Source organism: Pagrus major, chromosome 12 (genome assembly GCF_040436345.1).
Source record: "Pagrus major chromosome 12, Pma_NU_1.0".
Classification (NCBI taxonomy): Eukaryota; Metazoa; Chordata; class Actinopteri; order Spariformes; family Sparidae; genus Pagrus; species Pagrus major.
Genome location: NC_133226.1, coordinates 14,515,641 through 14,528,220, shown reverse-complemented (window position 1 = coordinate 14,528,220; position 12,580 = coordinate 14,515,641). Strand labels below are relative to the sequence as shown.

At 39.8% G+C, this 12,580-nt stretch overlaps 1 protein-coding gene across 2 annotated transcripts in view; it reads left to right on the top strand.

The window, feature by feature from the left end:
* The window catches only part of rai14 (retinoic acid induced 14), a 62,435-nt gene that overhangs the window by 22,814 nt on the left and 27,041 nt on the right, over positions 1 to 12,580 (top strand). For both annotated transcript variants that reach the window (XM_073478522.1, XM_073478521.1), the window contains one exon: positions 1,376 to 1,457. In XM_073478522.1, coding sequence (XP_073334623.1) covers positions 1,422 to 1,457 — 36 coding nt within the window. In that variant the 5' untranslated portion in view covers positions 1,376 to 1,421. The remainder of the gene's footprint in view (positions 1 to 1,375; positions 1,458 to 12,580) is intronic.

Here is a 12,580-nt window from a genome sequence, read left to right as displayed (position 1 = left end):
TGTGGTTCTGTAACCACAGATATGTACATTTACTTGTTGTTTTGATCCCATTTGCTAATGCTTGGCTCATCAAGAGTCCACAGAAAATGTGCCTTATGAATATGCTAGGCCAATATAGGTTAATCTGAATGGCTTGAACGTTGCCAGAAGAGCCCAGACATGGCTGTCCTTGATGCTCCCACTTCCAGTACACCTCCTTTTAACACATCAGTATCTGCCCACTTAAAGACTCAGAAGTCTTTCTCACTTATGCCTTTGTGTCTGCAGTACCTTTATGAATGCATACACATATAAATCGAAATCAAAATCGGCTTTATTTGCCAAGTATGCGTACACATGAAAGGAATTTGACTCTGGTTTTACATTGCTCATGGAGTACTTCCACAGAAATAGACACAGCTAAGAACAAGGACAACAAAAGCTAAAATAAGGTAAAGAATAAAGAATGGGGACAGTACTGATTAATAACATGTTTGAAGAAAGTAGGTGTCTATACAGTATGTTTAAATCACACCAGTGGTCAACACCATGACCAAGAGTCTGTACAAGTCAACTGTTATGTATGTCCTAGACAGTAAAAATAATACAAAGAAGCAATGGCGGTAGAGCAAAGAGATAAAAAGTAAATATTATCCTTTCACGACATAACTGCCAGTAATAATTGCAAAGAGGCTCAAATTGCTTACATGGTGCTCTTGGTTGAAATATAAGCATACACGGAGGACCCTGGAAATGATAATAATGAACAAAGTACGCAGACTATTTGGACTGGAGTGCTCAGAAGGATATTTTTTTGTGGGGGGAAATCATTGACATTTCAGGCATGAAAAGTCGGAAATTGCTTGAGGCAGTTGAGGTGCTAAAATACAGTCGCCACACTTCCCCAAGGCCTCTGTGGTGATTTAAAACATCCTTTATAGGAAACAACAAAAAGCTGGTTACCATTTCCAGCAACAGGTCTAAATTAGAATTGCATGTGGTATGAAATCCATTGCCAAAATTACCACTATTTGTGAGGGATGGTTAAATGTGTTACAGCTTGAGTGTAGAGTTGCGTGATCAAAACATTTTCCACATATGCTTATGTCACGCACTGTAGCAATAGAAGTTGTGCTGCTGATGAGGCTTTAACAAACATGAAATTTTAGTTTTTATGAGGAAAATGTTGATTTACTAATGCTGTAGAGTTGACTATTGCCAATGTCAATGCACTGCAAAATCACACCTCATATTTGCTGTAACTTGTGTGGATACAGCATCACAAAACACTCTTAGTCAAGTAGCTTAGTCTTTTTAGAAACACCAAATCACATCTGAAATGGAAGCAAACATCACTGAGGCCAAGCTTCAACATCTGTGTTTCTTTTCTTCGCAGCCTTGACTGAGTGATTGAGTGAGTGACTGCATGGACCGGACTGAACATGAAGAGCCTTAAAGCCAAGTTCAGAAAAACTGATGTAAGTACTGTAACACATGTTCATGACTGCGTAAAGCATGTGTGTGTACATGCAATCATGTGTGTGTACGTCGGCATGGCTGAGTCAGTGTCTGTGTAAACATGGCTGTATCGGATGATTTATGGGAGAATTTCTCAACCCTGGGGTCAGCAGCACCCCACAGCTTGTTGATATTTTGCTTTTCAAGAAAAAATAAATAGTTTTGAGAGATAAAATAAATAGAACTAAATCATAATGTTGGTGTAATCCAGTTAGAGCTTCCTCCATCCATGCTCTTGTGAACAGAAAAAGTTTGCCATACTCAACTTGACAGGACAGCTTCTCAGCTCTAATTGAGCGTGCCATCATGATATGGGACATAAAACAGGGTCAAGAACTTGAGAAACCATGATGATATGGTATTAGCGGTATGACACACTTTTAGACAGACATGTTAAGTCACTTAGTGAGGTGACTGTACAGTGTGATGCGAATTGTTTTAATCCTACAAAGACCACAAATATCTCCAGAGGAGGATTTGACCCTGCTGACTATGAATCAGTCTTTAGGGAGGAAATTTTACATGTTGGTTCAGTCATTCATTCGCTCTATGATACTCTACACTCACAGGAAGTGAGGCGTCTCCACAGCGGCTGACTCATCTGTTGTCACGGTGACCGTAATGACATAGAGCCAAATGCCAGACAGGAAAAGTCTGGAGGGTTGCTGAATGAATGGGATAAGTTTTAAGAGGATGGAGGGAGTGTCAGAAGTAGAGAAGTTGGCCAATGGAGAGAAGAATGCCAACTAAATGAGACACTTGGTTTATGTAGACAGTTTCCATGAGATTAAGCGTGTGCTCTGGTTAAATAAATGGCATGCTGTGTTCAGAGCGAGAGAGACTGTCCCGCAGAGGAAGAATTAGGTGGAGTACATCCCTGCTTTTACTCAATTATAGCCACAATACACTGCAAGACATAAATAGTGTGTGGATGTATAGAGAGAGCAAAATCAAATTACCAGAGATCTTCTTTTGGAACATCTTGAACATCAATTATATAGTTAAAACTGTTTATAAGGAATACAGAGACAGATATATCTGAAAATGGAAAAGACAACCAATTTTATTCCTGTTGTTGGTGTTTGATTTAATCTTTCATGTCATCCTTCAATTTGACATGAACCAGTGGCCTAATATTTGTAAATTATTGCAAATTCAGTCAGCTATGTGGGGAGTACAATAGCATCCATTGTCCTAGAAAATGTTCAGTCCAGCTTCAGGCTGCAAGGTCACAATAGTCCCTCCTTGGTGCCTGAAATGTACGGTGGCTGTCTCACCTGTTCTGGGTGTTTTCCAGTCAAAACCTTTGCTGTTACAGTAAGAGTTGTAAAATCGTTTGAGGCGGATGCTTTCGGAGTGAAATGCCTGTCCACGCTGAAATAGCCAGTCGTAGGCGGCATGAGAGAAGAAAGGGAAGAGCAGTGGATGTGAATGTTGCTTAGGAACACGACTGAAGCCATTTGCAGTCATGCATGCCTTTGCAGACCTCACACCCACATACACTGTTGCACTTTGATTGCTTGGATGTCTGATAATGTTTCGGTTTGTCTTTAAATGTAATAAACCCCCGTTTTCATATTTGTGCATTTTTAGGATGCTTTTTAGAAGGGGAAAGGACTGAACTGTTATGTCTTATAGTCACAGTCAAACATCTAAAACTGTTGTCAGGAGTTTTGATGATGTTACCAATTCTTTTGCATTCAAAGTGCACACACATGATACCATAAAATGCCAGAAATGAGGCATTAATGTTTTGCTGTAAAGAATTACATAAGTGATCTGACTGCAAAAGCATTTTTATTTCTTTATATGTTATTTTTCACGCAAAGCCCTTTCCATCGTCCAGGTCAATATACACCCTCAATGTGTGTATGTCACACTGTGTGTATTGATTATGTGCTATAATCAGAAAACAGTGTATTTCGGCTCTGCTGCATTATGGAAAAGCATATCTAACCATCTGTATTCTGAAATTAGATATTACATTTTATTTCGGGCAATTTTTTGAAATATAGTGCAACAAAACATTTTTTTAATGTATAAAAAGATTCATAGATATACCCTTGAAAACAAATAACATTCAGTGAAGTACTCATTCATTTTTCATGCAGAGGGATCCTGAGTAAACAGTGCCAGCATTGTAGTGCACTACACACATGATGATTAAAATTAATGGTCATGATTAAGATATGCAGAAGAAAAGTGTTTCACAGGCCAGCGTGTTTATCCTCTGAGGCAATAGTCATTCCACTGCTTTTTATAGAAACACTGAACAACCGTAATAGAAAGAAAATATCTCCTTGGTGCTATTTTAGGCTGTGTGTGTCAGTGACAGATTACCCAGGAATGTTTCCCCCCTTCATTTTTTTCAAACAAAATAACAGAAACTTAATCTCTCAGTAAATAGCTTCTCTATGAAGTCAAGACATCACCAGATAATGTGTAATGGAATCTGTGTTTTAGTGTCAAACCACTGCTGAATGTTTTACTTTGAAGATCCTCCTACAGCCCAGTGAACTGAATGCATCAGGCAGCCAAACCTTTACACAAACAGCTCTTGAACATGAGGCCTAAATAAGGTAGAAATGTTACTGGAAGAGAGAATAAGATGTATTATTATTACTGTAATATGAAACAGGCAGTGCTAAAGGGCTAAATGTTGAGCTGGATGATATAGCCTGAAAATAAAACCTTGATTGTTTATTCCTCAAATATTCTAATTTGTGTTTCTCTACTCAAATTAGACAATTTAAACACATACAATAGACTTTATCAATGAGACCAATTATGCAGTAACAGCTGTGCAAGAATGAGAAAATAACAACATTCAGGCACTTGCCCACATTGTACTCTTGCTGGATTTCTAACTGGCTGACAGGACCAGGCCATTGTTCATTTGACAACTCATTATTAAATCTTTCCAACAAACATTTTGACTTGTCATAGCAGGAAAAAGACAGGTGTTGCTAATAACATTAACAATGGCTTCATTCTATTTAAATACTTGATCTAATGCCTATTTTATAAGTGGAGTGCAGAGGAAGAAATGAAGAGTCTCACAGTCTGAAGACAGGAGCTGTGCTGTAGTCCGGTGGTACGACAGCGGATACTTCTGTATTATGCCAGACAGCAGCAGGGTGAACAGACTGTGGCTGGGGTGGGTGTTGTATTTTATTATCCTTTGGGCTCTGTGCAGACATCTCACTTCACCAATATCACTGATGCTTGATAGATGGGTACTTATAGGGCTGTGCGATAAAACGATCTCGATAATTTTCATGATAAAATTTTCCATGATAACGATGATAAAGTTATGACATTTATTTTCGATATAGTTATTTTTGAGTCCGTTTTCCTTTACCCAGAAAACACTACACCAACAGCCAATCGCACAGCAGAGAAACAGATGCATGTGGTTGATGCATGTTTCCGGCCCCTCCCACTCACAACAACTCAGAGTGACGGTGACCACCTGCGTGTCGAGCCGACACAAGACAATGAGTGGTCCGACTAGCGACACCGAGTGCGAGGAAACTGACAAAGACGAAGAAATTGTACCGAAGAAAGGTCATACCACTTCGGTTATTTGAAAAAAGTTCGGCTACCTGAAGTCTGACAAAGGACAGACCAGCATTAGGTGCAAAATGTGTCGGTGACCAGTCCTCAGCAGAACTGGAAACACCACCAACCTCTTCCATCACCTCAAAAGGTACCGTCCCAAACAGTACTCTTAAAACATGAGTTAGCGCTGTCATGCTAGTGTCAGCCTCCCCTCAAGTAGCCACCAGCCCGGCCCCACTGCTTCTACTAGTCAAACTTCAGTTCAACCAACAGTTGCCGCTGCTTTTTCAGCCATTACCCCACATGAGCAGAAACCGAAGCGACACAAAGACATAACCAGCGCAGTTACGTGCTGTATCAATAAACATATGGTGCCTATAAGCACGGTTGAAAAATCAGCTCTACGCAGAGTGTAGGGTAAAGTTGGAGGAGCAGCTCAGAGATGTCACCGCTGATATGTGGTCTGCTCGCACGTCCGAACCACATCAGGTGTTATGGAACAGGAGGCATTAAAGCTGAACTGAACAACTGCCTGCAAGCTCAAGAATGCAGCAGCATAATCATCCTCAACATTTACCTTTTTATTTTATTTTCTTTAATCCATGTTCAGTTCAGTATACTACCTCTAAAATGTTTGACACGTTTGAAACAAGCAATTTGTTGTACATATTCATCATTTTATTTGTTCAGTGTTTAACATAAAGCCATTCGGTTGGTTGGTTCTGTTGAATGTTTGTCACCTATTCATTCTGGGCCGTGCACGAACCATTACAGTTTGTGAAGTCAGGATGCTTTCTATTTCTCTGCCATGAAAGTTGACAAGAATTGTAGAAGTATATTGTGTTGTATAGAACGGTGTTGATAATATATCGATGTATTCGACACATTTCACATCACTTTCCTCCAGGATAAAACGCTAAACATTTCCCGACAATATACTTTCTGTTGTGAGGTTCAGAATTTTTTATTAGGCTACTGTACCAGATTGTGCCAGCTACAGAACTGATAGGAAAGATGTGAAGGTCAGGCTGTGTGAAGATTATCAGTCTGATCCTCTGAGACTACACGCACACACACACTCCCACAAAAAGAAAAAGGCACACACCACACTCGCACCAATTCACCATTGTACTGTGTAATACTGGTGAGTTTTGTACTGTAAGGGATGATTGAGGTAGTGCACTGCAGAGTGCAATCTTTGTCATGTATATGCATTAAAACAAAACTAGCACTTACAGCAGTGCTACACAAATGTAGCTTAACAACCACCTCCTCCTTTTGGTTTTCTGAAAAAATATGACCTCCTATTATGTTTAATTGTTATATAAAAATATGTTGGCAGTAGAAAAACCATGCAAACTATCTTAAAACTGCACAGCCAGGCAGACTCAGCAGAATGTGTCACCAGGTTAAGCAGATCTACTTTCTCAAATGCTGCACTGTGAATGCGCTGTGAGGCTAAGTAGTGTGAAAACGCCGCCTACGCTTAAGGTGCTCATGTATTTCCAACCCTAATATTAAACAGCTTTATTGCTGCAAAGAAGAGGAACTGAATGTGTGATTTTTCTCACAGATTTTGCAGCAGCAGTAATAACATTTTTCTTTCTGCTACGGGTCATTGTGGCTGTGTCATGGTCTGACTTTTCCACATCAAAATTGTCCACCAAATTCTGTGCATGCCTGTACCTAAAAGGGAGTAATGCCAGTGTTGCTTTATCAGACTTTGTAGTCAGGTGTGTAGTTATGCAAGGTCAAACTGAATCAGAGGAATTCCTCTAAGTCTGTGTGTGTGTGTGTGTGTGTGTTCTCAAATGTTTGCATGTCTCTCTACTAGACTCTGCGTCTGTGTTTGAGTGTTGTTTCTGTTTGTCTGTGTCTGTCTGAATATGTGTTTGGAATATATCACTGAAATTTTGGGATTCGTGTGGATCATTTCAGCTCAGCCTATTTGGCCAAACAGCCAGTATAATGAGGGAGCTTCTGTGTGTGTGTGTGTGTGTGTGTGTGTGTGTGTGTGTGTGTGTGTGTGTGTGTGTGTGTGTGTGTCTGTGTCTGTGTGTGTGTGTCTGTGTCTGTGTGTGTGTGTGTGGGGGGGGGGGTGTATATGTGAACAGTGTTAAAGACAAGCAGACGGTGTAATCTGGTTTCTGGGAATGGGGTTGGCGAACAGCCACAGAGAGACTTACAAGCATTCTGCCTCAGCCATGTCTGAACAATCAGTTGTCAGAAATGGTTTTGCTGTGACATGCACTGACAATGTCAGTATGAATCATTCTCTTTTGTGCTCAAACTAGACTTAATTTATTTAATGTGATTTCATACAATTCAATCAGTTTCACTTTAGTGTGATGAGTAAGAACTGAGGTATGCACACAACCTTTAAGGGCTGCAAGTAATGATTGTTATCAACATCAATTAATTTGTGAGTGATGTCATCAAATTGCTTCTTTTGTCCAACCAACAGTCCAAAACCCAAAGACTTGTCATTTACTGTCATAAATGACAAAAAAAGCAGTAAATCCTTACATTTAAGAAGTTGGAACCCGAAAGTCTTTTTTTTGACTTTTTTTGCTTGAAAAATGACAAAATAGTCAAAAATTTGGTAATTTTCTTTCAGTTGACTATTTGATTAATCAACTGATCTTGCAGCGCTACAACCTTAGGATAGGCTAACTGGTTAGCATGCTAACTTTAGTAGATAACCCTGCAACACAATACATAGATGTCATAACCTGAAAACTATTTTTTTCTGTTTTTCTGTTGATAATTTTAGCTCATTTTTGAGCATGTTTTACATATTGCAGCTTTAATTATTTAATTGTAGAAGATTACTTGTTATTCAGATATAGTATATGGGCCACAATCTGCATTTATGTCGTTTGAATACAAGAAGACCAAGTGGCTTTGTCTGTTCTAGGACTGTGTTCAGGTTGTTTATTCAAGAAACAAAGCAAAACAAAAAAACGAACTAGGAATTATCTTGTTTTTGCCGTGGTACTGAAAGACGTATTGACTAATTTTTTTTTCTTCTATTGTATTACATTTTTCAAAATTCTGGTGCTGTGGCAACCTTACTTTGAATCTGAACAAACAATCATTTCCAGCTGTCGGTTCTTAATAGTTTTCAATACCCTTTTTGTCAACACATTTTGGTTGAGAAGAAAAGAAAGTTATTGAGGCTCTCAGTAATGATTTACAAACAGTATCACATTCCAAATGTAGAAAACCATTCTAAAAACATTTTACTTGCGTTAGAAAAAAACAGTCATGTGTAATTAGTTTGAGGCATCTTAATTAAATCTTGTAGTGTGCGTCGACCCTTTGAGACCACATTAACGACGCTGTCCCTGCTGTTTTAGCAGGGCTGCTCTAAATTAGTTAATTTACTTAGACTGCTATCTTGCTCTCAGCCCCTTACTACTACCACCAAGCACATTACTCACTGGCTGTACTGTTGTGTGCACACACTCTATTATTATGTGTGTATTCTACTGTTGACAGTAGTTGTAGTATTAAACCCTCACCCATCCCTTCATACTGTCACAATACTTAAATCTGCTCCCCCAGCTGCTAGACTAAGCAGGATTACTCAAGGCTTTCACACACACTCTCACACACATACACACATACACGCTTTCACGTCCATGTACGTTGACCAGTACCCACAGCATATGCGCAGACCCACACACACACACATACACACAGAGACTACACTAATCATTCCAGTCTCGCTGTGTCTAATTGATGTCTGGATTACGCTCTTTTCACTCCACACAGCTGTTTCATGGCTTCAATTCATCCAAGCTACATGACACAGGAGACTAAACTTGTACATCTACTGTTTGCTGGCACTCATTAAAATGTAGAATCTGAATTTGGCGGCACAAATGTGGGAGTAATGGAGTCGTTCTTATCAGAAGTTATGAAATGCGTCTGCTGTGTTTAACTGGAGCAGCACCGCAAAGAAAATCACATGATGATCATCTGAAAAGATTTCTAAATAATGCACTGTGTGGTTGAAAACAGAAAACCATAAATATTCCCCCGCCTTCTTGGAATATATTGCCATTAGAGAAAAATGTAACCGCCTACTTTTTCCATGAAAGTTGAAACATACTGCAGTAAAATAAAAATCATTATATGGTAACACAAAAATGCAGTACTCCTTCAATTATAGCAGGTTTGTTTTTAACTGAAGCAGAGCCTGAAGTATCTCCACTCCGCTCTGTTTGATTTGGCCCAGTCTGACTTGGTTTGGCATGGAATGGTTTGTTCTGGCTGGGTGTAGTGAAAGGGTATTAGTACTGGGAGTGACAGTTAAACCTCAGGGACACCCAGCATTAATCTGGGAGAGGAGGTGGAGGAAGGGTGCCAGTCTTTGTGTGTGTGTTGTCAGTTGTCAGCAGGAGATAGTACAGCGGTCCAAGGGATAACTCTGGCCCTGTTCGCACTTACTCTAGTATTTTATATCTAGGTATACAGTGTATTCAGACTCTATCTACATCCAGGGAAACTGCAGAAAGTGTCAACACTGCTGTAAATATACATATGGAGCCCATGCACAGGAAAAATGTAGGGTAATATGGGTTCACAGTAATTATTAACAACTAATTGATTAATCATTAACATTAGCAGCTCTAGGTCACAGCACTTAATCATAATTGTTAAGAGGACAAGTGACCCGCCAGCCAATCACTTGCATGTTGTAAGCCATGGTTTACACTTAGAGCTGACACTATCAGTTGATTATCAGTTAGTCGATTGACAGAAAATGAATCAGAAACTATTTTGATAATCGGCCATTTAAGTCAATTTCTAACCAAAAAAGACCCAAATTCTCTGGTCCCAGCTTCTCCAACATGAAGATTTATTGCTTTCCTCTCTCTGGTTGGAGATTAAGGACATTTGAAGTTGTCACTTTGGACTTTGGAACATGGGGACGGACATTTTCCACTGTTTTATAGACCAAATGATTAATCAGATAAACGGAAGAAAAAAATCATTTGTGGCAGATCTACTTTGGGTCCCCCTCACTTGGTAACCCCAGGTCAATTTGTTGATTGACAAAATTTCCATCCAGCAGTTTGATGAAAAACTTTCTCTCAATCCAGCTTCTCTCATGGGCAGATTTGCTGCTTTTCTTTGTTTTATAGTCCGTAAAAATGTATAGGAACATCACTGATTTTTAGACTGTTGGTCAGGGAAGATTTGAAGATGTCCTATTGGGCTTTGGGAAAATGTGCTAAGCTTTTTTCATTAGTATTGTGTTTTCTATGGAACAAGTAATGAGAAAATGACTAGCAAAATAATCGATAATGAAAATAAAAGTTAAATAGCTAAGCCCTAAACAGAACCAAAAGAATGTTAAAAATACAGACTTGGTCTTGTTAATCCAGGAAAAGGCAGAGGAAAATGGCTTAGAGCCTGTTTAAACATGGATCCAATTAAAACAGGAACTGCCCATGGGATCTCTTTATTCCTTATCGCCTGTGTGCATGAACTGCAGACAAACAGCCAGGAAACCTGCTCGTCAGCAAGTACATGAAGCACTGAGCCTGGTAGAAGCAGGCGGGTGTGATCTTTATTCCTATGCATGTGTTTGCATGCTCATTTATGTGTGGGCGTGTGTTTCTACATGGGCTTGTTTGTTGTCTGGTGTGGGTGTGAGGAGATCGGTGATGATGCAAAGTGCTTGTCTGCTGCTTTATGTGTATTAGGGAGTTGTCTTCTGTATTGGCAAATGACGATGTCGCTCTGACAGCAACCTCCAACTGTCTCATCCATTCGGAAAAAAATGCATCCAGTCACAACCAACATACATTCTCGTGCCGGGTTTAAAAGGGTCTTTGCAGGGCCTCCGCACTGCATATCCGTAACTCAGCCTCAGAAGCTTGACACACATTTAGCTGGCTAGCTATAGGAAGCTCAGCTAAGAAAACACAAATAACAATGGCACGATTGAGAGAAGCACTAATAGCAACCGACAGAAAAGAAACACAGCTGCCAACATTGTAACTGAGTGTTTTGGGTTCGCCTCGCACAGTAGGTTTAATAAGAAAGTAATAAACGGGACATGGAGAGGCAACTCACAACTTTTTTGTGCTCTCTGGTGGAGGGCGTTTAAAAAAAAAACATGGTACAGGTCTCAGAAGTCGACTGTGTATTTTTGTGCATTTGTTTTTATGAGAATTTGTTTAAGATATGTTTATCAGTGTGAGTTTAAAGTGGCTGTACCTCCAGATTAGCATGACTCATTAGACCGATGAAGTAAAGCTGTCAGACACAACTAATCACTGATAAAGATGGCAGCACCAGAGAGATAGATGAAAGCAGATAAGTTTGATGAGGGGAGTTCAGTTGAAAGGTTGTGAGAAAGTTTGTAAAGAATAATGAGAGATGAGAGACAAGGATGAAGGATTAATGAGGAGCAAGAGCCGGATAGGAAGGACGAAAGATTGGGGATGACAGTGAGGAGGGGAGAAACCCTATTTGGGCGAGAAGGGCAGGAAGGCAGTCCCCCACCCCCAGTTTGGTCCAGACGGGTTGTTTAGTTTGGCCTTCGCTGAACAACTGGAACAATATTCATGCTAGGAGATGGATGGAGGGAGGGTTAGACCCAGTTCACCTGAAAAAACTTTGAGAACTTTCCTCCATGAGAGACTTTTGGCCTGCTTGATTTGCAGTGCACTTCCGCAAACTGTTTTTGCTCGCAAGCGTTTGTGAGAATTGTTTTTTGTTTTGTCTCGTAATTTTTAAATGATGGAAGTGACAGACAGTTTTATGGCTACAGCTAAGAAGTAGAGAAGGGTAGTACACTGTTTCCCGTTTTGGATTTGTTGCATAAAGTTTTGTCTTTTGAGTACAACAGAACGATCAGTGAGACTGTGTAACGTATACTTTTATTTGACTTTGACTCTTTCACACTGTGTGCGTGTGTGTGTGCGCGTGTGTTAGTGTGCATGAATTAGCCTATTCTGACTGAAGTGAGGGATATATTTTTGCCCTACTCCACTGACTTTATGAGCAGCCCTCAACCCGTAATGAGCCTGGTTGCTTTCCAAGTCCAGCAGTATTTATTTATAGGGCAGGAAAGGCTATTTGTGTCAGGAGGAAGCGTTGCACGAGGGCTATTTTTTACTGGAGGTCTTCTTGTACCCATAAATGTCTTATGCTTGACTTCTGCACCAACTCTTGAGCTTTAAAATAAGTAGATTAAGGGAAAATAACTTGTATGTCGTAGGCTTGTTTCTTTTTGCATCTTCTAACAGGGGGAAGTCTGTCATGTACCAAGCAAAGGACTAAGGCTAAGATTTTACACGTTTAACATCTGTGAACAAGTGAAGGGGTACAATGGATTTCAATTTGGAGAGTCATGGTGACCTCATAGTGTTGCTGTAATTCCAAGAGTTGTTTATAAGAGGGACACAGTTAAGCAGTAAAATAAGAGGTATTTAGAGAAGTCAGAGGGAAATGTAGACTAATGTGAGTTTTTCAAGTTCCAGTACTAAAGAAAAGTGAAGGC